General features: G+C 42.7%; 1 protein-coding gene across 1 annotated transcript in view; it reads right to left on the reverse strand.

The window, feature by feature from the left end:
* Positions 1–16,490: 16,490 nt before the first annotated feature.
* Positions 16,491–26,674, reverse strand: part of GATB (glutamyl-tRNA(Gln) amidotransferase, subunit B) — an 84,426-nt gene continuing 74,242 nt past the window's right edge. Inside the window, exons 12-13 of the mRNA XM_015409036.1 lie at positions 20,069–20,203; positions 16,491–16,651 (exon numbers count right to left, since the gene is read on the reverse strand). Of these exons, the coding sequence (XP_015264522.1) occupies positions 16,502–16,651; positions 20,069–20,203 (285 nt within the window). The 3' untranslated portion in view covers positions 16,491–16,501. The remainder of the gene's footprint in view (positions 16,652–20,068; positions 20,204–26,674) is intronic.

Genomic DNA, 26,674 nt, shown 5'->3' on the forward strand with positions numbered 1-26,674 from the left:
TGGGGGAAAGATTCAACTAGAATACCATGATACCACTCTGCAAGCTTCCAGTCCCTAACTGCACTTTCCCCTAGGAACATCTGGAAATGTTGGTCAAAAGACTGAGGTATTTAGTTAGAAAATGTGTATGCCACCTCTCCAGACATACTCGGCATCTCATAATTAAAACTGTAAAAACATTTTTTTTAATCAATAAAACCAAATGTTTAAAAACCAGGTCATAAAAGCACATAAACTGGCATTCTAAAATGATGATAAAACAGTCTAGGAGCTCACTATAAGACAGCTAAAAAAGCTGGGACCCTTTAGGTAAAAGCTTGGGTTAAGAGAAATGTTTCTGCCTGGTACCTAAAGAAGACTAAGGTAGGTGCTTAGGCAAGACCCAAGGGAGAGGGCATTCCAGAGGAGGGGTACCATCACCAAAAAGTCCTGTCTGTGGCTGCCACCTATCTTGCCTGTGCAGATGGGGACACAGAACAGACCTTGAGAACAGGAAATCAGCTTATGATTCAGATAATATGGGAGGGAGCAGTCCTTCAAATACCTTGACCCCAATTGGTCCAGAATGTGGCAGCAAAATAATTGTTAGTGGCTGGATAAAGGAATCGTCATTCTTGTGCTGAAAGATCTCCATTGGCTATCCATCTGTTTCTGGGCCCAATTCAAACAACTTTCGTGCATGTGGTAAATTGGCCTGATCCAGAACCCCATGTCTGCAGCAATGGTTACATGTAATTTTTGTGCCTGCATGCTTCTCCATTTGTTTTGACTATGGGAAACACTTTGCACATTTTTATTTACTTATTTACATTTTAATTTATATGTGGCATTTCCACCGTAAGATATACAATGTGGCTTTTAGGCAATAATTAAAAACATAGTGCATAAAACCACACACCAAAGCTGGTTTATTGTGTCACTGAACAATGTCTTAAGTGCAAACAAATGAATGAGCCTAGAATATTGCTTGACAAGAAGAGGTACAATTTAAACTGCTGGATGCCCTGTGGATCATAATAGCACTGGAGCTGGTGCTGACCTAAAGTATTCAGCCTGCTCACCTCAGTTCCTGAGGGGAGTGAGGTGGATGTGGGGCAAAACGTTCATAAATTATTCTAGACCTCACTCATTTACAGCTGAAGGTAAAAACCCAGTACCTTGATTTTGGATTTGGAAATAAGCTAGCAACTAGTAAAGAGTGAAAATCACCTGCGTTACGCATTCTGTGATTGGCTAGAAGCCAAGCTGCTGTATTTTGGGTAAGATGATGACCAAGTCCTTAGTTTCCAGAAAAGGATACAGCTTGGGCATCAACAAAAGCGAGAAGAATATACGGTCTCTAGCATGTATCCTGCCTTCCGTATACCACACGCCACAGGAGATTTTTGGATCAAGACAACAGTATCTAAATTCAGTTCTTAATTGAATTTAGATAGTGTTCAGTTCATAGATCATGACATGATAAAGCACAAAAACAGTAATAATTCAGCCAGTCATTGCAGGTGAATGTTTTCACTTCTGTGAAATGTTTTCCTGTTAATTTTCTGAGAGCTCTTAGAAATATTCTAAGTATTCAGATGAATAGTGCCATCAAGTATATCACTTCTAGTCTATATTGACTAATACGTTTACTATTGATGTATCAACTCTTCTGAGGCTTGTTCTATTAAGTACATTGTATGCTATTTGTAAAGGTAAAGGTTTCCCTTGCTCGAAAGCCAATTGAATCAGACTCTAGGGTTGTGGTGCTCATCTCCGTTTCCAAGCCGAAAAGCCAGCACTGTCCGAAGATGTTTCCGTGATCATGTGGCCGGCATGACTAAACACCAAGGCACACGGAATGCTGTTACCTTCCCACCGAAGCAGTACTTATTTATCTACTTGCAATTTCTTGCTTTCGAACTGCTAGGTTGGCAGGAACTGGAACCAAAGACGGGAGCTCACTCCGTCATGCGGCATTAGGGTCTCGAACTGCTGAACTATCGACCTTCCAGCCTGCAGTTCAGCGTCTTAACCACTTGAACCACCGCAGCTCCTATGCTATCTGTACTAGCTGCTTATTAAAGGCCCAAAGTCACATGTCTACTCATACAAGTGCAATGGCCACTTCCCAAGGAGAGAAAACCAAAGCAAAGGCTTTCCATCTCAAGTGTTGGCACTAGCCATTTTTTGCATGTGCAAGTCTTGAAAAAATATTTATTTATTGTTAGAAAGTTTGTGACGTGTCTTGGTCTGGAAACACTGCCCTCTAGATAAAGGTGACTTCGACACAGGCTGACTGAGTGGTTGCCTGGCAACAGGACAAGAGAGGGGGTGAACTCCAAGAGAAAGAGGAGAAGCTTGAGGCTTTTTCTCTTGAGGGAGATGAGATTTGCTGTGGAAAAAGTCCCAGAGAAAAAAGGCCTGTGTAGCAGTGAAAAGGGCTGTTGGCAGGGGACTGGTGTGGCACTTTGATCCACAGTGTTTATGGGACTTCTTTTGCTCTCTTGAGGAAAAGCGGCTTCTCAAATCCTGTAAAGAAGAGTCATCACCAAGCACCCAGATCTTGATTTAAGGAACAGTTTATTGGGCTGAATTCAGTGAAACTGTTATGTTGTGTCTCCAGTTTTCTATGTAGGCTGCTATTAACACTTGTGAAGTTAGACTCTCAATAAGCATTGGGGGATAGGCCATATTTTCCACCATTTATATTTGTATTTGTATTTATTTATTTATTTATTTTTCGTATTTATACCCCGCCCTCCCCAGTGGGCTCAGGGCGGCTTACAGGGGCAAGACAACCTTGCCATAATAAAACAATAATATACATAATAATTTAAAAACATATAATACATCTTAAAAAATCCTAGTTGAACAAAGTGCTCAGTGACTTCCATGATCTAGGGATGACGGGTCGTATGTCCGAAGTTCAAGAAGACGGCCGAAGGCTTCTTCCATACTAAGATGTTTCCTCAGGACCTCAGGGCGGTGGTAGTATAGTAGGGGCGGCGGCTCCTACTCAAAATCTTGGCAGAAGAGCTCTGTCTTGCAGGCCCTGCGGAACTGCACAAGATCCCGCAGGGCCCGGATCTCCCCTGGGAGCTCGTTCCACCAGGTAGGAGCCGCCACCAAAAAAGCCCTGGTCCTAGTAGCGGCTAGTTTGACATCCTTGGGGGCCGGGAAGACTAATAAGTTTTGGGCCCCTGACCATAGTGCTCTTGGGGGAACATACAGGGAAAGGCGGTCCCTCAGGTAGGTTGGACCCTGGCCATATAGGGCTTTAAAGGTAAGAACCAGCACTTTGAAGCGAATCCGGTACGCTATTGGCAACCAGTGCAGCACTTTCAGCACAGGCCGAATGTGGTCCCTAGAGAGACCCATTAGCAGCTTGGCTGCAGCATTCTGCACCAGTTGCAGCTTCTGGATTTGCGACAAAGGCAGCCCCATGTAGAGAGCATTGCAGTAGTCTAGCCTCGAGGTGACCGTTGCATGGATCACTGTGGTCAGGTCATCGCGGTCAAGGTAGGGGACCAACTGCCGACCCCGCCGAAGATGGAAAAAGGCGGATTTGACAGTGGCTGCCACCTGGGCCTCCATTGTTAGTGTGGAGTCCAGAAGCGCCCCCAAACTCCGAACCCCAGATGCTGGCACCAAAGGTACCCCATCGAAGGTCGGGAGAGGGAGCCCCAACCCTGCCCCAACCCGACTCAGGCCCAGGACCTCCGTCTTCGCCGGGTTTAGTTTCAGTCGGCTCAGCCGGAGCCAACCAGCCACAGCTTCTAATGCCCAATGACTTTGTCTGTATACTACCTTTCTTGCTGGATTACAAAATATGTTTAAAACTCCAATCAGATGCCCGATAAACAATGTGCAAGGACAGGGATTATGGAATTGAGGACAGTAGTTTGGGGACAGTGACCCCACCCTATCACAGCTGGCCACCTGCACTGGATTTCACAGGAGTTGGGGCAGCTCAACGCTCCATGCAAGTCTGGAGACAAATGCTGCTGGGCCCAATATGGCACAGGCAGGACAGTCCAGCTTTCAATTGGGCTGAGGGGACTCACTTAGCCAAGGAGGGCTGGTCTGTAAGGGAATAGGGAAAGGCAGGTTGAGGTAAGAGAAGGCAGCCCTTCAGAATTTTGCCCCAACTCGAGGGGAATTGAGGAAATCGGGGGTAGATGCACCCTCAGGAAGCCCTTTATTAGGCAGGCTGAGGAATGGTCAGAAAGAAAGAGCCAGACTTTTCTAATGTTTGGGGAGAGATGGGTGGCTGGAGAGAGAGGACCCCAAATACTTCTGACCCCCTCCATGTTCTGAGACCTACACCAAGTCTAGGAGAAAAAAGGGGTCTTGGAAAAGATGGCGACTCCAAACCCATCTGGAAGAAGAAGAGCCGGACAACACCGTAAACAAAACACTAAGCTTTAGCATACCATAATGCTGGAAGTGGATTACACAGGTAGGAGATAATGTAAGTGCAGGATAAAACATGCAATACACTATGAACCTGTTCCCTTGTAAAAGCATCCTCCTGATCTGTTCCATTATACAATTCTAATCCCTTTATAAAAATGCCCTCCTGGACATTTCTGCTCTGTACATTCTGTGAAATGGTAGTAGTGTAGAGGCCTTCCTTAGGCAGGCCGTTCTATAAGGTGAGAGCCACAACATAAATGCACATGTACAGCCATTGCCAGTCTTACCCATTTACATGGTGGCACCCACAGAAGGCTTTGCCCAGATGTGTGAAGCTCATGCATGGTAGGATAGACAGTTCTGCGGGTCCAAGTTCACTTTGAGGGCAGAACAACATGAGGTTGCAGTGCCATGGATCCATGTGCCCAGACAGGCCAAGTCAAGCTAGGGAGCCATTGTCCCAGCTACATAAAGATGGAATAAAGCATATTTTGTAGCTGCACTAATTTCCTTCTCCAGTAATAACACTTGAGTCCAATATAATCCCAATACCAGCTGGTCCCCATCAGATGTCTGTCAAGACCTCAACTTTTGCAACCAGCATTGTGGCTGTCTTGTTAAAATTCAGTTTCATTGTGTTCATCCTCAGCCACTTAAACTCAGCAGTCCAGGCAGTGGCTCTAATCAATTTGGATACACCAATACAGAGATGGGTGTTGTCAGCATATTAATGCCAAACTAATCCAGAACAATTAGTGATTTATTTTAAGGACCTTATATGTAGATTAGATACCATGTGGAACACCATGGGACCAAGTCCAACATTGATGACAACTAATCTCTTTAACAATAACCCTGATAAGGAACAATTTAAAACAATTCAAAGCACATGCCTTAATCACTGCTTCTACTTCCAGAATGTTGATGGCAATAAAGGGTATGGCCCTTGTCCATATTCAAACAGATCTTCAGCTAAAGCCATCAGCACTATCCCATAGCTGGCCTGAAGCCAGACTGAAAGGGATCTAGAGCAGATGAGTCACCCAGGATGACCTGGAGTTGTTCTACAACCTCCCTATCATCTTGTCCAGGGAGGGCAAATTGAAGACCAGGAGATAATTGGCTATATCATTCACCTCTACTGCTTTTTTTTTTTAAGTAATGGGCAGATGTTCACCTGTTATAGTGACAGAGGTAAGGTGTGCTAAATTGGCGATTGATTAATGATGGACATCAGGGACTCATTAAGATGAACCGTATGTGATTTCAGCAACCAAGATGGATGAGTACAGAGCCTTCACAGATCCCAAGATCTTGTCAGATCCCCTCATGGTAATTGGATTGAAATGATCTGTAAAAAGACCACACCATGTACAGGACATTTCAATAGTCTCAACTATGTTACAACCAGCATCAAATTGGAACACATCAGGGATTTTCTCAGAGGAATAAAACTATGTGAAGCATTACAACTAATCCTCTGTTCCTGAGAATGTAAAGACTCAATCTTTAGAGTCAACCAAAGTCAGCAGTTATGTCCAAATTTTAATTTAATTTTAGTAAGGGACCTTTTCAGAGTTAGCAGCAGCAACCCACAGAATCAGGCACAATTATGAGTAAAACCTGTAAAACCATCAAATGTGAGCATGCAGACTAGTCTTAACCCCTGTGAGTGCAAAACAAGAGATTTGACCTCACTTTGCTATTCTTGTTTGCATCACAGGTCAAATGCGCACAAACCTTACAAAATTCCTTTGGAATCAAGTGCTGCAGCATTCTGGCGTAATTACCCGAACCATGATTATAGCACTAATTCAAGCTGTAGTGTTGTAATTATTCCTATATAAATGCCATCTCAGGGAAAGTGAAAATTGCATCTTGGTTAATGTGGCTTTGGATTGCTTTGCATAAGTAAGCAATTTGGGATAATTTAGTGATGGGTACTGGCCCAAAAAGGCATTTTAAAAGCCAGCTAGAGCCCTGAAATACCACTTCAGCAATAACAGTTAACAACTTTCTCTTAAAGTCAGCCTAAAGAAAACACTGGTTACTAACCTGCTATGCTGGTTAAACCCTGAGCCTATCTATATTCACTTTCCCTCTGTCAAGCTGTTGAATCAGTGTCAATTTACTCACCTGTAAAAGTCTCTTTATCTCTTACCTAGCAATATTTCCTTCTACATATTTATAAGATAGTACACCTTCACAATCCACTTCATGCTATGATGATAAAATAGAATTTTGCTTCTGAAAATGGATGGCACAATCAATTTTTGATGCTTAAGGGGTTACTAAAGCCATAACAACTAGGAACCATGGGACAAGTGTCAACTTAAAATGCTGAAAAATTAGCATTCCCAGTGGAATACAGTTTGACACAGTGTCAAGCTGTACTCCGCAGAGAATACTAAGGACTCTCAGCCCAAAGAAGAAACTTCCATTATTTTTGCACTGATGATTTGCTGAAGACGAGGGCAGACTCAAGCAAACTATGTCCATTGCTTCCTCCTGATCAGTGTTTGGCCAGTAACAAGCTGAGCCCCAGCAGTGCAGTCTCACCTTCCACACTGTGCTACCCCCAGGCAACCACCAGCTGAATTTCCTCTGCTGCAGCTGACATTGACCTGCAGGAACAACACAGTGGGCCTGTGCAGTGAGAAGGGAGACTTGCCAGAAATGCCTGCTCTTAAGAAAACTTGTGAGCCCCAATTGTCATAAAAACAAATGGCTTTCAAATGAAACAGCTAAATAATTGAATTGTAATTCAACTTCATTAAAAAAAATAGAGGTTGGATCCTGTACCCTACAAGGGAGTGAGCTCATGGAAGGGCTGTGGCTTTCCTATTCCCACTGCAGCTACCCGCACTCCCCTGAAAAGCAACTCCTTAGTGGAGGGTGAGGAGGAGCTCAAGTGGGAGGCTGCTGTGGGCAAGGAACTGGCAGAAACAGCTCTTGCCTAGGCAAACTGTTTTGGCAGATCTGGCTGTGTGATTCTGTGTTTTTATCTTGTTGGTGGACTGCTTATTCTGTGTTTGTACGCAAAACCTGTTGCTTAAAAACTTGGCAAGAGCGGGGGTGAGAGAATTCAGCCAATTCCCATTGTTGTTGCATTTTCCTGCACTGCTTCTTCCAGCCCTCAGGAGCCACTGGGGCATGTGCAGGTAAGAGGCAGCAGTAGGAAGTAATCACTCCTCTCTAAATCTATATGTGCAATGTACAGGATCAGTCCAGAAACCTTTGACTGTGGGTATAGCCAATCAAATAGCCAGAAGACCTATGGTGCCACAAGCAGGACATTAAATAGAATAGATATGGTTTTATCAGGTTCAATTGTAAAAAAGGGGCTTACTAATTTAAAAGTAGCCCCCAAACCCCTTTGAACTATTGCTTTGCATAGAACAATCAACTGTATAGTCCTGTCCCCAAATATTCTATGCACCGTGGTTTTAAAAAGCCATATTTTCTCTGACTTGGCTTTATATTACTGCTAGATGAGATTGGCAGGACTACATCTATTCTGCTGTAACAGAAAGCTTGGAGACAGGGCCTCCTTGCCCCTCACTACCACATGTTGTTCATGCGTGTATGGTTTGCGTCATGTACAAACTGACTGAACAAACTGTACTGTTTGACCATCTGCTCTGCACTGGGTTTTTGTCTGATTTTGGAAAGTTACAGAAAATATGTAGGCAAGATCAGAGTGTCCTGGTGCCCTTTTCCATTTGACTAATCACAGATTCCAGAGAGGAATCAGAGGAAGTGTTTGATTCTTGCTAGAGAAAGTCTGTGTTGCCTGGAACAGGTACCCACAAGGCCATCAATTATTATAACAGGTGGAGTAGAGACAAGACCTGACCTGGATAGCTCAGGCTAGCCTGATAGCTTCAGATCTTGGAAGCTAAGCAGTGTATGCCCTGACTAGTATTTGAACAGGAGACCTCCAAGGAATGGCAGGGTTGTGGGTGTCTCTTGCCTTGAAACCCCCATGGGGTCACCATAAATCAGCTGTGACTTTACGGCACTTTCCACCACTAGTGGAGACAAAACTTCAGGGTGTTTTTTTGCCATCAAGTTGCCATTGCCTGCCTCTGCCTGGACTTCCTTGGTGGTCTCCCATCCAGCTACTAATCAGGGATGACTCTGCTTAGTTTCTGAGATCTGATTAGATCAAGCCAGCTTGGTTTATATGGGTCAGGATGGGATTAGGCCCATTATAGGGCTGTGTATTTAGGGGCGGAGAGGAGCTGCGGTGGCTCAGACGCTGAACTGCAGGCTGTGGAAGGTCAGTAGTTCAGCGGTTCAAGACCCGGGTGCCGCAAGACAGGGTGAACTCCTGTCTCTAGTTCCAGCTCCTGCCAACCTAGCAGTTCGAAAGCAAGAAATTGCAAGTAGATAAATAGGTACCACTTCGGTGGGAAGGTAACAGCGTTCCGTGCTCCTTGGTGTTTAGTCATGCTGGCCACATGACCACGGAAACGTCTTCGGACAGCGCTGGCTCTTCGGCTTTGAAACGGAGATGAGCACCGCAACCCTAGAGTCGGATTCGACTGGCTTTCGAGCAAGGTAACCTTTACCTTTACTATTTAGGGGCGGCAGTTTCTTCTCCTCCTTTCTCCAACCCATGCATAATTTTATAAACCTCTGTCATGTTCCGCTATTAGTCATCTCTGCTCTAAATGGAAAAGTCCCAGACTCTTCAGCCTTTCGTCACAGAGATGTTGCTTCAACCCCCCAATCATCTTGGTTACCATTCTCTGTACTTTTTCCAGCTCTGCAATGTCCTTTTTGACCTATGGTGACCAGAACTGCATAGAGCAATCCGGATGAGGCTCCATCACAGATTTATAGGGGCATTATAAAATTAGCTGAGTTTTTTTCAATCCCTTCCCTAATAATCCCCAATGCAAAGTTTAACTGTTTACCACTGTGTACACTGGGTTGACACCTTCATTGAGCTATCTACTATGACCCCAAGATCTTCCCCCCTCTCAGTCTCACTCAGCAAGTTCAGACTCATTAGCCTATACTAGAACTGAGATTTTTTGTTCCAATGTGCATCACCTTATACTTACCAACATTGAACTTCATTTGCCATGTTGTTGCCACTCACCCAATTTGTGGAGATCCTCCTGGAACTCTTCGCTATCATTCTTGGTTGCCACCCTTGTAATTTCATGTCATATGCAGACTTGATCACAACATTGCTCGACCCAGTTCCAAATCACGTATGAACAGATTTAATAGTATGAGCTCCAATACCAACCCCTGTGGGACCCCACTACTAACTCCTCACCATTGTGAGGACTGACCATTTATTCCTACTCTTTGCTTCCTATCATTAAACGAATTTTAAAACCATAAAAGAATCTGTCCTGTAATCCTATAACTGCTAAGCTTATGTAATGCACAGCAACTATATGACAAACCAAAGTATAAAATGTTTCTTGCCACATATTTATCCAGGAGCACCCCCAAACTCTAATTCTATTGAGATGGAATAAGTACCATCCTCTGTATAATTACTTCCTCAAAAAATGTAGAATTATGCACCAGCATCACTTCCTGCCTTGCCTAGATTAAACTTCAATTTAAACTCCTCCCCAGGCTCTAGTCTAGCCCGATTCAAGGTTACATAGACTGTAGCTCCCGGATGATATTGACTGATGATGCCCAATTTCAAAGCTTCAGGTGTCTTCCTCTAACCCAGTTCACGTACAGCGCTGAACAAGAACTAAAAATTGCTTCCCATGCTACTGAGCTAGCCTCCCCAATAAACTTGCGATGAATGTGGTAGACTGGAAAAGATTTAAACTACTCAAGGACCAGCCCAAAGACCCTGCCTTGATGAAGACGCTGCAATATAATAAGATCAGCAAGGAGGCATTTGGTCAACCTCCTCCTGCAGAGATAATCTTCCAGGTAGCATGTCTGAATCATATTTCATTGATAGATCTATAGCCAATCATGTTAATTTTAAAGGCAAAATAATTTAATGCGATATTAGAACAACTTCAGTCATTTTGCTTTTTATGTTTTTGATGATGGGGATGATCAGCTCCATCTTCAGCGATGGTGGGACCTTCCCTCCTCCAGCAATGCATGGATGACCGTAATCATTAAAGGCCTGCAAAATGTGTTTGTTTTTAGCTATCCATGGTGGGTACAGACCTATAATTCATGTCTTAAGATTTCACAATGTTGAGCACTTTATCTGAGTACTTAATCTTTTCAAGCAACTACACCTGGGGGCCACTGCTTCTGATATCCTAGGTACTGGTACTGTATTCACCACAGTGTCTGAGTTGATTAGGCACAGTGGATCCATGTAATGAGATCAGTAACCTCTGCAGGAGTGAAAAACACAACTGGAAACAACAAGCTGCTGTCTTAACACAAGATGTTCCATGTTCTTGTAAAATAACCTTCCAAGCAAGCTTTGTGCACAAGCAAGCGACTGCTTGTTTTATTGTTAGAACAGTCATAGACCAGATAAAAATAGGATACAATACAATAGGATACAACAGAATACAAAAATAGGATACAATACGAATCTGCCATAAATATACTAATTGAACTAGTCCAACAATAATATATATTAATAAAATTGTATACATATGGTCATTAATATACTGGCTCCTCAAGATCAGAAAGCAAAGCTCCTGTTTAAACTATTCTTCTGTTTAATCACCTGGGCACAGAACCTAGGATTTGAGGGCGACCAAGCAAGCACCTTTCTTGATGAAGCTTTGATACCAAGCACTTCACTTTCTGATCATTTTCACTGTTTTATTTTTGTCCACCACGATATATTTTTCTGTTATCGCTAAATTGGTGATTTGTTACTATAGTGTGTGTCAGCTAGAGAACAGATTTCCACAAAGTCAGGTCTAGAATTCTTATTGTTGTCGCATTTGTCAGAGGAATTAGAAGTAGGTAAACCCTAATAACATACTTGGAGAATTCTGCATTCAAGATGATAACACATAGTAAAGATCTGACAGAAACAAGTACATAATCTGTGTACAATTTACTGAATGGCTAGATCCTTTGTATTAGGGTGTACCTGCTGACAAAATATACTCAAATACTACATAAAATTACATAAAATTGGGTTTTCCTGTTATGAGCTTCTATCCTGTGGATTTGAACAGGTGAAAAGGCTAATTGAATAGAGAATTCAAAATATAGAATGACAATCAGATATTTCTAGTTTACAACATCCAGTGGTTGTGATGAGAGCCTGGAGAGCTGGGTTAGTCATGCCTCCCTCCACTTCTTTATTTTAAAACTTTGAAGAGCCATTGGGGGTGCAGAATTTCCTTTTAAATTTCAAAGTTAATTTCAGGTGTCAAAATTCCCAGACTCAAAAATTGTGCATAAAAGTAATTTGTTAAAACAAAAACATGCCCCCTCTCCAGTTCTGGCACAACAGAAATATGCCACAAGACCAACAGAAAGAAACCCCAACCCCCAAATTAGAGCAGAATATATGAAGTAGAAGTGTGCACTGCAAACATTTATTTTACTCATCCATAACATGGATATAATGTGGCTCAAATAAGCACCTGACATATGACTGCATGACCAATGCATGTGAAAGGCTTCTAATGTTGAAGTCTTTGAAAACTATAAAAGGTGACCATATTGGGGCCTTTTTTCCTAGATGTACAAATATGCAAGCTTTTGCTTTCTACAAAATTAAAAAGTTACTAAAAAATTTAAAAACCTGAAAATTTGTCTCTAATTGCATTAATCAGTTCCTCTGTTTCTACACAGCAACATTTGCAGAGCATTTTGCTGACAAGTCTTATATCCTCATAGCTGTCTTCTTATAGCCAGCACTGTAGTATATGGATGTTAAAAGAATATATCAAGGTAGCAGAGCAGGCCTCTGGCAAGGTGGCCTATTCCCCCCTACATAAACTGTATACAAACTGCAAAGTGAAGTACACTGCGGGTCAAGAATACCCCAGTATGAAATGCTTTGCTTTCCACAATCCAGTATTTTAGTTTTAACAACTACAGGAACTGATGGATTATAAATTCATGTTCACTGTCAATGTATAACTCCCACAACTTGTTTCTCTGCTTTGACAGGGCCTGAGTTGAACCTCAGCAGGGAAAGGTCGCCAAGTTGGCAAGTGTCTGCATACTGCTGCAAGAACTTTCTGTAGCAAGTCACTTGTATGTGGCATTCTGGGCCTTTAGAAATACAATCCCTTTTCACAATCTCAATGCAGCAGCAGTATGGAGTACCAGAGGCCTAGGCACACACACACCCCTTGTGGAACTTGTATGCTACAAGTTGCAGCTGGGATGCTTTAGGGTGATTCCACAGTCCTATTCACATGCTGCTGCATGTGTGCTGAACCACTTCAGCAATCTGTCCAAATTAAGCAAACATGGGACAAAACAGATGAATCGAGAGGGGCACCACCACAGATCACCTGCTATGACAAAAAGGGGTAAAAAAAGAAGAGTCCCAAATCATAACCAGCATGGCTCAGTGGTTAGAGTACGGGACTAGGACATGGGACAGCCAGGTTCAGATCTCCATTTTGCTATATACTGAGTAGCCTTGGGAAGGTCACCCTACGCCTAACCTACCTCAGAGAATTGTTCATGTATTTACAAAATTTATATAAATACCATTAAGATCAAACAAAAAGGCATAATTAAAACAAAAGCATATTAAAACAACATACAAAAACATTAACACGCAGGGCAAGGAGGAGGGTTCACTGAGGGAATGCCCGATGAAACAAAGAAGTCTCCACCTACTAGCAGAAGACAGCAACAGAAGGGGACCAGCAAGTGTTTCTGGGGAGAGTTCCACAGTTTTGGTGTCATGACTGAGAAGGCCCTCTCACAGGTTGCTCCTAGCCTTATCTCAGAAGGTGGGACAACAAAAGCAGGGCCTTGGAAGACGACCGTAATGGTCTGGTAAGTTTGTAAGGGAGCATGCGGTCCTTTAGGTATGCTGTTCCTAAGCCATGCAGGGCTTTAAAGGTCAACCCCAGCACCTTGAATTGTGCCCAGAAACAGATTGGGAGCCAGTGCAGATGGGCCAAGACTGGAGCGATCTGGTTCCTACGACCCATTCCAGTCAACATCCTGACTGCATTATTCTGCACCAGCTGAAGTTACGGAACACTTTTCAAGGGCAGCCCCATGTACAGCATCTTGTAGTAATCTAATTGAGAAGTAACCATGACGTACACCATAGTGGGCAGATCATTTCTGCCCAGCAAAGGCCACAGTTGGCTAACCAGTTGAAGCTGGTAAAAGCTGCCATCCACTTATTCAGCAGTAGGCTTCAGTTCAAAAGCAACCCCAAACTATGGATCTATTATTTCAAAGGGAGTGCACACCCATGCAGAACAGCTGACATCTTAAGTCCTGGGTCAGACCTTCTGCTCACCAGTAGCACTTTGTCAGGATTAAGTTGATTAGCCCTCATCCACTCCAGAACTGCCTCCAGGCACCAGTTCAGGGTTTCTACAACCTCTCTGTGATTGGCTGGAAGCCCAAGACAGAGATGAGTGTCATCTACATACTGGTGACAATCCAGCCCAAATGTCTGGATGGCCTCACCTGGTGATATCATGTAGAAGATAGAGCCTTGTTGTGATGGTAAAATGGAGACAAGGTAGGGCTAAGGCTTTGAGGTTCCCTGAACTACTGCTATTTAATCATGCTCCCATGCTTCCTAACAGATATCAAGAGGTAGCGTTAGATTTGTTAATGGCAGCTAGAATTGTTTTTTCAGTTTTTGGAAACAAATTAGTTTTCCTGATATACAGTTATGATTTTATAAAATGAAGAAATTATCTTTAATGCTTTGCAGCATGGGAAAGATATACAGAAGATTGATATATTATGGGAAACGAATGGGAGAACAAAGTTAACTGTTCAAGCAAATCACTGAAGTCCTTAGACAGATGGTTTAGGGTTTATTCTCCAAATACATTGTTAAACTTGAATTTTATACATGAAATATACAAAGTAACTGTGTATGCATACCTTTTCTAAATTAAAAAAGAGAAGAGAATGTGGTAGCTTGCTTTGGATCTCCATGGGAGGGGGGAGAGAAATGGAATATAAATTGCTGAACAAAATGTTGGGCAATTGAATGCTCAACTGTAGAGACAGAATTAGAAATGCAGTCTCTAGGTGTTTGTTTAAACATACAAGTAAAAGGTCAAAAATGTCTGCCATTTGATCATCATTAAGTCCATTTCTTTCCAGGAAAAAAAGTCAATATAACACTAACATTTTATTGTTTATAAAATCTAAAAATCTTAAGTTATTTTCGGGTACAACTTTTATTCACTGAACATTTCAAACACTTTCACTTGCCCATTTGCTACTCTACAAGGCCTTGAAATCCCAGGCATTTGCTTTCTTTCAATCTCAAGATGTTTTTAGAAACCTGGAGGCCCTTAGAAACTCATCATAGCTTCTCTTGGCTTCGGTCCAAAAGCAAAATATTTCTTCTCAGCAGTGCTTGAAGCATCGAATAAAGGGTAATTCTGGGAGGAGTTGGCTTAACATTCCAGAGAGAATGCAACTGATCTGCTTTAAGCTGCTTGGCGGCATTTTGTTCCATGATGTAAAAGTTGCAAGAGTATGATCTCTTAGCACAACATTTTTTCAGACTGTGATTTAAACAGACTTTGGTCTTAACAACGTTCTTTATTTACTTTTTTAAAAAAGTAGAGACCATAACATCCATATTTAGCAGAAGATCAATGATGAGAAATGGCCTCTTCAAAACAGAGGCCAGAGTCAAAAAGAATGTCTCATTTGCCTAAGGATTTAAGTGTGATGCAGTGTGACTAGTGACCTAAAGGAGATTAATTTACAGTAATTGTGAAATAATTTATGTTTAATATCTTATTTACATATTAAAGAGTTTAATCAGAGGTTGAAAACTACAAAGAGACTTCCAGACTAATTAGGAATTCTTTGCTTGCTTTTCACTTTGAGAGAAACAGAAGTGAAAAAAATACTACAGCAATTCTCAGGTAGTCTGAGGCAGATGGAATTCACAGTACAGAGAAGCTAGAAGAGAGCTGGTATGCCATACTTGGTATGCTTGGCTGAGAGATGAGGAAAAAATGAGGCGTACAAAGCTCCAGAGACCATGCTGGGAGCTGGACGGGTGTTCCTGAAGAAACAGTAGCATCATACCCATACAAATGGAATATCTTCTGTGTGGAGGCCCAAGGATGGGATGAGTAGAGCAGAGGGACATTTGAATGGAGGCCTTCACCTGCTTAATTAATCTTATTTTCAGTGGTCATGCAAGCAAATGGGATAGTTTTCCTGTTGCCTTGAGTATCAGACCTATATAGGTCCCGGTCACACGGGCAGGAAACTGCGGGGGGGAAGTGTGGCAGTTTGCCCCGGGGCAAACTAAGGCGCGGTTACCTGATCAGACCTCCCGTGGAGGTACTGTGGAGGTTCCGTGGGAAAGGAGAGGTGCCGATCGCAGAACAATCCCGCGCGCAAAAACGAAGTGCGCGGTGCGGCAAACTGGAAGGGTTTTTTTTTGTTTCCACCATGATTGCGCATGCTCCGTTGTGTGCTTTTGCGCATCCACAAAGACTAGAAGAAAAAAAAAACTTTTTCACCAGGGAACATGGGCGGGCGCCGGATGCCACCGGAAACGCGATCAGACGCCCGCCCTTGCCCCGCGGTTTCCGGAAACTAGTACCTCGGAGGTACTAGTTTTTTGCCGCGTGGTTTCGGCAGGAAGCCTCGTTTGAGCCACGGGAGTGCTACACTTCCCAGATGTGCCGGTGGGATCGCGCCCGGAAAACCCGCATGTCTTCCGTCTGACTCGCATGGCTAATGTTCCGTGTGACCGCAGCCATAGTTAAATGAAAACTCTTGTCCTGTTTTTCCATTATTTTACAAACAAATTGCTTTCTAAGGAAAGACCTGGCCTCATCACAGCTTTAGTTCTTTCACTAGATACCTTATTCTCTGGCTTGACAGATGTCCTCAAAAAGCAGTTACTATCATTTGATTCAGTGATCAACCAAGCAGTAAAGTTCCCACAACAGTTTGGTTGCTACAAATGCAGAAATGATGTCATCTAAGGGTTTTTTTTGGTGGGCTGCAACAATAGCTGTTTCTCCAATATTTGTTTCACAGAGACTGGGTCAGATCTTCCTCTGGTTTCTCTTTGGACCTCTCCAATCAGCTTATTCAGAACTTTTTTGTTTCCCTTTTTAATCGCTTCCACCTTGAAAGAGAAAGTTTAAACAATTAAAGACTCAGTCCTGATCATCTTTACCATACAAAAGCAAACAGTCTGAATACCTGGAAGTTAAACACAGAACCATGATTTTCTATTCTTCATGTATATCTCAAAGAAAAACCATCCTATTACTTTTGGCACAAAATGTCACAGTTCAGGTAAAGAGTGTAAAATGCAACAAAATTACAATCAAGCCTGTAATTAGATAACCATTTTACTGCTACTATAAGGTTCCTGATATACGAATCCATTCACATTTCTATAGAACTCTCAGGGTTTTGTCTAGATTTGAAGATTCCTCATTGGAACGCCAAAAGAAGCACTGGACAACAACAAACCAACCTGGGCTTTCCCATTTTTCTTGTTGAATGCAAGTTGGATGCAGACAGAAAGCATTATGAAATTAGACTTTTTAAAATAATCACTTTTAATCACTAACAAGGCTGCAAAATTAGCACACTGAGGGCTAAACTTGACATGACATAAGAACATAAGAGACGCCAATGTTGGATCAGGCCAAAGGCCCATCTAGTCCAACACTCTGTCACACAGTGGCCAAAAATACCAGGTGCCATCAGGAGGTCCACCAGTGGGGCCAGGACATTAGAAGCCCTCCCACTGTTGCCCCCCCCCAGCACCAAGAAGACAGAGCATCACTTGCCCCAGAGCCCCTATCTATACCTTGTGACTAATAGCCACTGATGGACCTCTGCTCCATATGCTTACCTAATTCCCTTTTGAAGCCGTCCATGCTTGTAGCCGCCACCACTTCCTGTGGCAGTGAATTCCATGTGTGAATCACTCTTTGGGTGAAGAAGTACTTTCTTTTATCTGTTCTAATCTGACTGCTCAGCAATTTCATTGAGTGCCCACAAGTTCTTGTATTGTGAGAAAGGGAGAAAAGTACCTCTTTCTCTACCTGCTCTATCCCATGCATAATCTTGTAAACCTCAATCATGTCACCCCTCAGTTGTCTTTTCTCCAAGCCAAAGAGCCCTAAGTGCTTTAACCTTTCCTCATAGGGAAAGTGTTCCAACCCTTTTATCATTCGAGTTGCCCTTTTCTGCACTTTTCCCAAAGCTATAATATCCCTTTTAAGGTGTGGTAACCAGAACTGCACACAGTATTCCAAATGAGGTCTCACCATTGACAGGGCTGCCAAAGCAATACTGTCATTTTGAAGTCATTTAAAAATGCTGCATCTGATGGCTCCATGGCATGAGACGCTCACCAAATAGGCAATCCCCCCCAAGTGGCTGTTTTGGCACTTGTAAAGGCGGCTGGGGGTGGGTGGGCAGAGAAACAAGAGAACTGTGTTGTGGGCCTCACAGCATTTTTAAATGACTAAAATGGCAGAGACATCCTCATGGTAGCTACGTCTAGTTTGGCCCTCATTCATGGAAGATTCTGCTAAAAAGCACACAGTTCAGAACTGTGCATCACAAACAGTGAGTCATTTTCAAAATCTATGATGCCTCACAGAAATCAGTTTCATAGAACACATTTCAATAAAATGCAACTAAATAATCATGTATTGGATGCAGGGCTTCTATGAATGCAGCAAGTTTCTGGAAGCAATTTTAAAATAGAGATGCTCTGATCACACAAGAGGAAGAACAGCAATTTCTGTCAAATTCTCCCAACTTCTCGCCCACTGGCACATTATTCATCACTTGTTCAAAGGGGTAGGGGGGGTCAACAAAAAAACTCAACAAAAGGCCTGGACAAATGGAAGAATCCCTTTAATATCAAGTTCACTGCCGAACAAATGGCTATGGGGAGAAGTTCCAAAGCGTGGGTGCCTCAACAGAAATGTCCTAACCCCAATGGCCCAGAAATAGACTTGCATTGGAAGTATTTTGCAGTTGCTGGATCTCCCAGCACTACAGAATACTTCAAGATATGACAATAGCAAGGCACCTTTAATATAGCCTGTAGAGTCATATTATAACCTTGAGACTATCAACTTTTATTTTTGAAAACCAGTTGTACTTCTCCATAATTATCCAATATTTTCAAATACTAATTTGCATTCTTGATTAATCAGTCTGTATTAGCAATGTAAGACACACATTCTGCCAACAGGCCAGCTAATACTAATGTGGCTATTCAGATAATTTCTGTACACAGTTATATGCAACTGTTTTCTTGATGCTGAGGAACCTAGCAACTTCCCACCAGGTGGTGCTTCTGCTGAGGCATCCCAACCTGTTTGTAAATGGCATCTTTCTCAATGGGTAGCACTATCATACCTAATGTGATTGTCAAAGCCTTATGAAGTGTGTACAGGTGGTCACTGGCATCTTCTGAATAGTATCTATGATATCAAATACAAGACACACCTCTACACCCACTCTATTTGTGACCTATGGCTTGAGAAGCACTTCCAGGTCAACAACTCTTACATCTTAAAATTGAATGGCTCACCCTCTGCTCCACTCTAGTAGAAAGACTACAGCTCTTTTAGTGATTTGTGGGGAGTGGATACAGCACTGGTCTTAGAACCTGAAGCATCATCTTCCAAGTACTAAAAATGTGCTGCGGGGGGCAGTCACCATTGTCAGAACAGCCTTTGGGGGGTTTCTTTTCATGGCATATTAGTATGGAAACCTAGTTAAAGAATAAAATCCTCACAATTCATTTTGTTCTTTTTGAAAACAATGACTCGGTAATGGACCTTTAGTTCTTATGTTTTTTTATTAGTTCCAGTGTTCTGTCTATCTGTACTTGTGCTTGAATACTTATTGGAAAATACAGAGGCACTTTCAACAGCCACTGCAAATGATTTAGCCACGATGAAGGTCAGGCAGACCTAGTGCAGGCTCATTTTCTTTATCAAAAGCTCTCTGGAAGCTCACAGTAGAAATGCGAGTGTGGGCAGGCAGCATTGTTCTTGAGAGACGTTAGCATTTTCCCAGCAACCTACATACCTAGACAACATTTCACTTCACATAAGCCAGTCATTACTACATTCCCCATTCTGTGCTCCAGGGAGCACACAAATGCACTTCTTTCTCATAAAGCTAATGCTAGGTATTTGAAAGATGTCTTTAATTTGCAACTTTTTTCTGAAAAAAACAACAACACTGTAAAAGCCTAGATGTTTCATATCGAAATGTTTTACATTTCCTCTCTCTCATACATGCAGTTGCTGCTTTATTAATTATATCAAGGATATTCAATTTATCTAGCACATGGCTGGCTGATCTAGGAAGATGATGGTTTAAAATGTACCGTCTCTGGTGGCCACTTCACGCTGTAATTTCTTCCTTTTGTCCCTGAAGAACTACTGAGCAAATGGCAACGCAAGAGTAAGATGTCATGCTAAATCTTTTATCTCTACTGCCCACCCTCAAGCAACAAAGCCTCTTGTTCCCAATTTCTGGAGGTTATCAATATCACCTCTTTCTGATGGCCATCCATCACAGCCTGACAGATGTGCTCAAGCTCATTCTGATCTCGAATCAGTTCAAGTTTCTTTTCTTTGACAATCAGAGTCGGAGATTTCCCCTCCCCGTTCCACATTATTTCCAACACCTACAAAATCAAGAGAAGGGATGATGAAGGAAAAATCAGCATTTGTAACATAGTTTTGAGAAGGCAAGTGAATGTCATAATAATTAAAGACAAAGAGAGTAAAATGACTGCTGTCCTGGGTCAAATCAGTTCTCAGTTTGGAGATGCCCAGGATCTAAAGGTGTAGACAGGGAAGCTAGCAGAATTCTTGTAGAGCCACTAATCAAAGAGTTTCCCTTACAAACAGATGAAAACCTCATTTCTGGGTTTCCACTTCTACCTATCAGAATAAGCAATATACACACATGTAGCTCCAAACAGGGGTTATACATCAGTCTTTCAGTCAGCCAGGCAAGCACGAGACTCATGGCTTTAAACCATATTATGGTTGGGCAAGGCCGGGGTACCCATCCTGATCTTTAGACTGCTGAAAGTGATTGTTGGGAATTGAAATATCCATTCATGCTGTTTCAAAAATTCTTCTAAACTTCATAGGGTTGCCATTCTAAGCAGAGTTACACCTTTCTAAGCTCACTGACCTCAATGGACTTATAAGGGTACAACTTTGCTTAGGATGGCTTTGTGAAGTATCCCAGTGTTACTGCTGTCCAAGGGGGAAAATGCACACACACATACAGGGATACATGGACAGTTGTGGCTAACTGATGCTATAGTCAAGCACCAGTTAAAAAGGCATGCCTTATTTCAGCTCCATAACATGACACAACTGTGCTTTAAAAAGTCCATTCACCAGGCTTACTGGAAGGTGCCCCTCACCAATGTTCCCTCTAAGCTGAGTTAGTGTGAGCTAGCGTACAGTTTTTTGCCTCCGGCTCACACATTTTTGTCTTAGCTCAGGAAGGATGGCTCCAGAGCAAACTAATTTATGCAGCAGGCAAATCGCTCGCTCACAACTTCAATGCCAGTAGCTCACAAGGTGGAATTTTTGCTCACAAGACTCCACAGCTTAGAGGGAACACTGCCCCTCACCCTGTTTCCCTTTACAAAACTCTGGCCCCGGTCACACGGGCAGGAAACTGCGGGGGAGAAGCGTGGCTGTTTGCCCTGGGGCAAACTACTGCGCAGTTAAGTGATCAGACCTCCCGTGGAGGTACCGTGGAGGTTCCATGGCAACGGAGAGGTGCTGATCACAGGACAAGCCGGCGCGCAATGAAGAAGCGCACGCCGCGGCAACCTGTTTTGTTTTTGTGTGTACATGACAAATGCGCATGCTCCGTTCGGTGCGTGTGTGCATCCACAGAGACTTGGACAAAAAAACCACACCTTATTTGCAAGGGGACATGGGCGGCGCCGGATCAAACCGGAAACGCGATCAGACGCCCGCCCTTGCCCCGCAGTTTCTGGAAACTAGTACCTCCGAGGTACTAGTTTTTTGCCACGCAGTTTCGGCTGGAAGCCTCGGTTGAGCCACGGGAGTGCTACGCTTCCCAGATGTGCTGGTGAGATCGCGCCCGGAAACTCCGTCTGTTTTCCGTCTCACTTGTGTGGCTTCTGTTCCGTGTGACCGCAGCCATAGTATAACCACACCCCTAAGCTCTCTAAAAATAATATGTTGCAGCAGGTAAAGACAAGGACCACTCTCAAGTGTGCTAGGCCCCTTTTCAACACCATGAGATTAATTCTGCTGCTTCACCCTGAATCCTATGGCTTAAATACATAAACCAGGAAGTTAGAATGATAAACGGGTGTCATTCTGTTCCTTTTCAATGCATGTATTTGCAGGGAAAGAAGGTTTGATCGCTCTCTTAATCACTAAGTCTTACACTGGGTTTGGACAGCATGGTTGGCAGCATATATTAGGGGACACAGACATATCCTAAAGGATCTAATACATAGATAAATGAAATTTCAAAATGCGTTTGGGGCAAAAATGATAATTAGCCAGGCAACTATCACTTAGCTTCTGGTTGCCAGGGAGAAAAAAGGACTTTAGCTACATAATAAAGGGAGATCATAGACCACTGCCGTATAGAAGCTTATAATACAAAATCCTATGGCAGCTCCAGTCCATTTATCTGTTACTGTAAAGCACAGATGGATGAAACTAACTGTCCAGAATAATTATTAGTTAGCATTACTGTGATTCCCAGCTTTGTTGCACAGCACAGATACCTTGGAAGAAACCCTAAAGAACAGGCTATTTATAAAAAAGCAATTTCTATGGAAAGTCATTTTCTGTATTCCCATTCCTCTTATTTCAGAGATGGAGGCTGAAAAAAAGGAAAAGCCCTTAAAAAAAAAAAACCAGCTGCTTCTGCTTGATCCTGAACCGAAGACATAATTGCATGTTTGGGCAATCACAGTCTGCCAGTGCCAAAATGACTGTCGTGCTGGAGATTCATTGCACTAATTCATTGACGCTAAAAAATGGGAGCCTTTAACATAATGCTCCAAGCCACAATTATCAATCTTGACACACAAAAAAAGATTAAAACAAGATAGAGGGGCTATCGATGTTATAACTCTTTTGCCACAGTAGATGGGGAATTTGGATCACCTGGTTCCACATTTGTATAGTGCTTCTAGGTATGCAACACATTGATGCTATTTAGCTGTAACTAGCTGTGATCCAAATTAGTCAGCTTGAACCAAGTCCCACAGATGAAGCTTGCTATTGCATTCTTTCGCTGGAGGCCATGGAAGAGTAATAACAAACCAGCGCCATGTAGCCACTGTGCAGCCACGGTGTCTTGCTTGTGTGAGAGTAAAGGGCCAAAAGATATGTGTTATTAAAATTGCCAGTAAATATAATCAGAGTCTCTTACTGGTTTACATTACGAATACCAAAGTCATCATGCTTCATGTTCAGGTCATGACTCCTAAAAATAAGTATAGCTAAGCCATGGCCATTTTGTACCCCACTCCTTTCCATCTCCTCAGTGTAGCAGGACTGCCAACCACCTGGTGTCCTGTCATTTTAATAGAGGCTTAGTGTTTGGAAATGAGCAGCTGAAGCTCTTCATGGTGTGGAGGTAATTTACCAGTAATTTTACATAGATTCCATTAGTCATCTATCAAAAGGATAGGCACTTTCTCCAGGCCACTGGCAACCCTACCTTGAGTGTGTCTCCAGTTACAAGCATGGCAGTTGCTTCCATGTGTCTTCTTTTCATGTTCCTCTGATCTCATATTTAAAACAACTCTCTTGTGATAAGTGCCAGTGACATGGTTTGAGCCTGAATCTCACATGGAAGTTTGAATCAGGCACTGATTTCCAAATGAACTAGTGCAACCAACCCACAGCAGAAGATTTTTGCAGCCATAAGTGTTTGGCCCAATATAATTTCAACAGTGACTTCCTGCATGGGTGGTGGGACAAGCAAGCTTCTAACACTGCAAAATTTCACTGGGAAGTCACTTTATTGGAAAGTAGGATGTCAACAGATGACTCCACTATAGAGGCTGTCCATGTGACTGCATTAAGGTTTGCACCATATCAATCAAGCTTAAGGAACAGTCCTAAGCCACCCCCGGAAAACCGTACTTTCTGTTCAAAAGCATTGCTTTGGATTTAGTGACCAGTACAAAACTGTAGCTCAGGCTTCTGGCTTAACAGATTGCACTGAAGTAAACATTTTGTAGGAAAAGACCTGGATAATGACCCTCATGCTTATCAAGATTGGCAATAGGTAATATTTGACCATATTGATTATTGGCCTAATTTATTATATGGCTCCCTATATATCTGGGCCTATGAGAAATTGGAACAACACGGCTTAGGCCGCCCCTCTCCCTCCTGATTTCAATCTCGGACCTCTTCCTGTCATGTAATGGAGAAAGTGTAGGTTTAGTCCTCCATGTATCTGTGAGTTATGAACTGGTTAAATTATGTTGTTTTTAAATATTTTTAATGTATTTGGTTTTATAGCACTTGTGCCTTGTAAGCCGCCCTGAGCCTGCGTGCGGGGAGGGCGGGATAGAAATGGAATTAAATAAATAAAATAAATAAATCTGGAAAACTTGTTGGTTTCTGAAGCTTACCAGACACAGTTAACATGCATAGTAGAAGAAAATGCCAACGAGTGGCTAAAACGTCTTGCTATGTGGAGATGGGCTAATAAGCGACTAAATGGGGGGCACCATGACCATGGAGTGATTCTCTGATTGGTGTGCAGATAATTTTAGAAAAGGTTTGGTTGGTATGTTTGTTGTGTTGTAATTACACAACACAACCATGTCTCCTCTTTGGCACATTCTCACTGTCATGCAGCATTCCTTTCTTTCTTTCAAGCTCCTTTGATCCAATGATCTTGAGTAGGGGATAAGGGGTCTTTATTTCTTTAAAGAAAATATGGTGGAGAGATACTTGGCCACAGCCAGCATAGTCCCTGGCTCTCTATCCACCAACAAATAAGGGACTATGTTATCTTTTGATAAAAATTATAATAAGGGCATTCTAATATCATATGGGACAGGGAATTAAACTTTTTCAAATCACATTGGCGAAGTCTATCCGAATAAGGCAAGTTACAGTATCTCCCATATAGGACTGCTGAAGGGGCAGTGCTCAGGTGTGCAAGCATGAATACTCTGCAATGATGAGGAACTGTTAGGCATTTAATATAGGCTGGGATGGTTGAAGGTGGGAGGATGCCAAAGAACTGTGTGGAGTATACCCTTTGACCTTGTACAACTGAGCTAATCTAGGTCATCTATACATTTTTGGAAATTAGTAGAGATTTGCTTTTCCAAAGTCTCAGTATTCTCATCCTTTGCTGGGCCAAGACTAGATAATTTCTTGTCTATTTCTTGCATCCAGTGGGACTAGAACTGATCTTGATTTAGCTCATAAATCAAACCGCCCTTCTTTGTAGAGAAAATGATCTTTAGTCTATGTTTAAATGCATGCAGAGCCCAGGCCCAATTCTAATCTTAAAGCTATCCCAGCTATCATTTTGGGGTTCCTGTAATATGTTGCTGAAAAAGGTAAAGAGGGTAATATGGGTTCTCACTGATTTGGAGGCTCCATACTGAGGCTCCATAAAGGAGCTGTGGGATGATTTTCATGTTGAACACATGCAGACCCCCTGGTATATATTTGCCTCCCTCGCTGACAAATTTATTGCAAATTTAAAATGGGATTGCCAGCAATGCTCCCTCTAAGCTCTGGGATCTTGTGAGCAAAAATTCTGCTTTGTGAGCTACTGGCATGAAAGTTGTCAGCAAGTGATTTGGGTACTGCATAAATCAGTTTGCTTCGGAGCCATCTTCCCTGAGCTAAGACAAAATGTGTGAGCTGGAGGCTAAAAAAACCCGTGAGCTAGTTCACACTAACTCAGCTTAGAGGGGACACTGATTGCCAGTTAAGATGAGAATCAAAAACCACACCCAGGTATGGGAATTTGGAGACTTGTTCTAATGGGATGCCGTCAACTCTCCAGACCGAGGTAATTTTCTTGGCTTTAGAAAAGACCATGACCTTTGATTTTGAATAACTGATCTTAAGCCCTTAATGTTTGCAGTATTTTGAAAAATGACTTAAGAGTCTTCTCAGTCCAGCCTGATTTTGGGACATAGGAATAGCGTCATCCACTTAGAAGAGTAAAGTGCCTTTGAGGATAAATATGGAGGGTGAAATTCTGTTGAAGAAAGAGCAGTTTCAAGGTCATTCAGATGTAGAATAAAAAGTAAAAGTACTAAGAGGCAACCTTGCTTCACTCCTCTATCAAGGCGAAAACACTCTGTAAATTCTCCCTTTTCTCTGCAGTGGACTTGAGCCACACAAGAAGAATAAAGATTTTTTTAGCCAAAGCTATCTTTTGAAGTACATTCCAGTTTTCCCCACAGTCTGCTCCCAGTTATGGTGTCAAAAGCTCTCTTAAGATCTATGATTGCGACATACAGTTTGCCTCTATGTGGCGATGGGGCTCCATTCCAATGTCGAAAGGGATGGCGACAGAGATTCTGCACCACCCACGGCCACCTCTCTTGCCTCTGCTCTCCCCAGGCTCTTCACTGAGCATCTGTCCCCAAAACTGCTGCACGCCGCCACGGCTGGATGGGGGGGGGAGCAGTTTACCACCGCCTTCCCAGTGTTGGATCCCCAAGCATCGAGAATAAATCCACGTTTTCAAGAAAAGCAAAATTTATTTCAAAGCGTTGAAGACATACTCAAACACATTCTTTGTTAGAACTGGGGATACACAGTTAGGTCAAGCATAATAAAGGAAATTCAAACAGATACAGATCCAATGAATGGCATTCCCGCTGGCGGGTTAAAGAAACGGTTGCGCGCCCAGTCCATGGGAACCAGGCAGAACATCAGACAAAACACAGGTGCAGTACTCATGAGAAAAGCAATAGGCAAGCATTACAGCCTCTTCTCCCCCACACAACCTCCAGCAGTTATCTTGTGCATTCCAACGCAGGAGCAGGATGATAGAAAACAAGCCGGGTGCAACAAGGAAAGGATATGTACACAGAGGTCACAGAAAACAGAATGGCAGCTTGCTGACATACTGCCCCCCTTAA

The sequence above is a fragment of the Gekko japonicus genome, unplaced genomic scaffold, assembly GCF_001447785.1.
Source record: "Gekko japonicus isolate JY-2015 unplaced genomic scaffold, Gekko_japonicus_V1.1 scaffold24, whole genome shotgun sequence".
NCBI lineage: Eukaryota > Metazoa > Chordata > Lepidosauria > Squamata > Gekkonidae > Gekko > Gekko japonicus.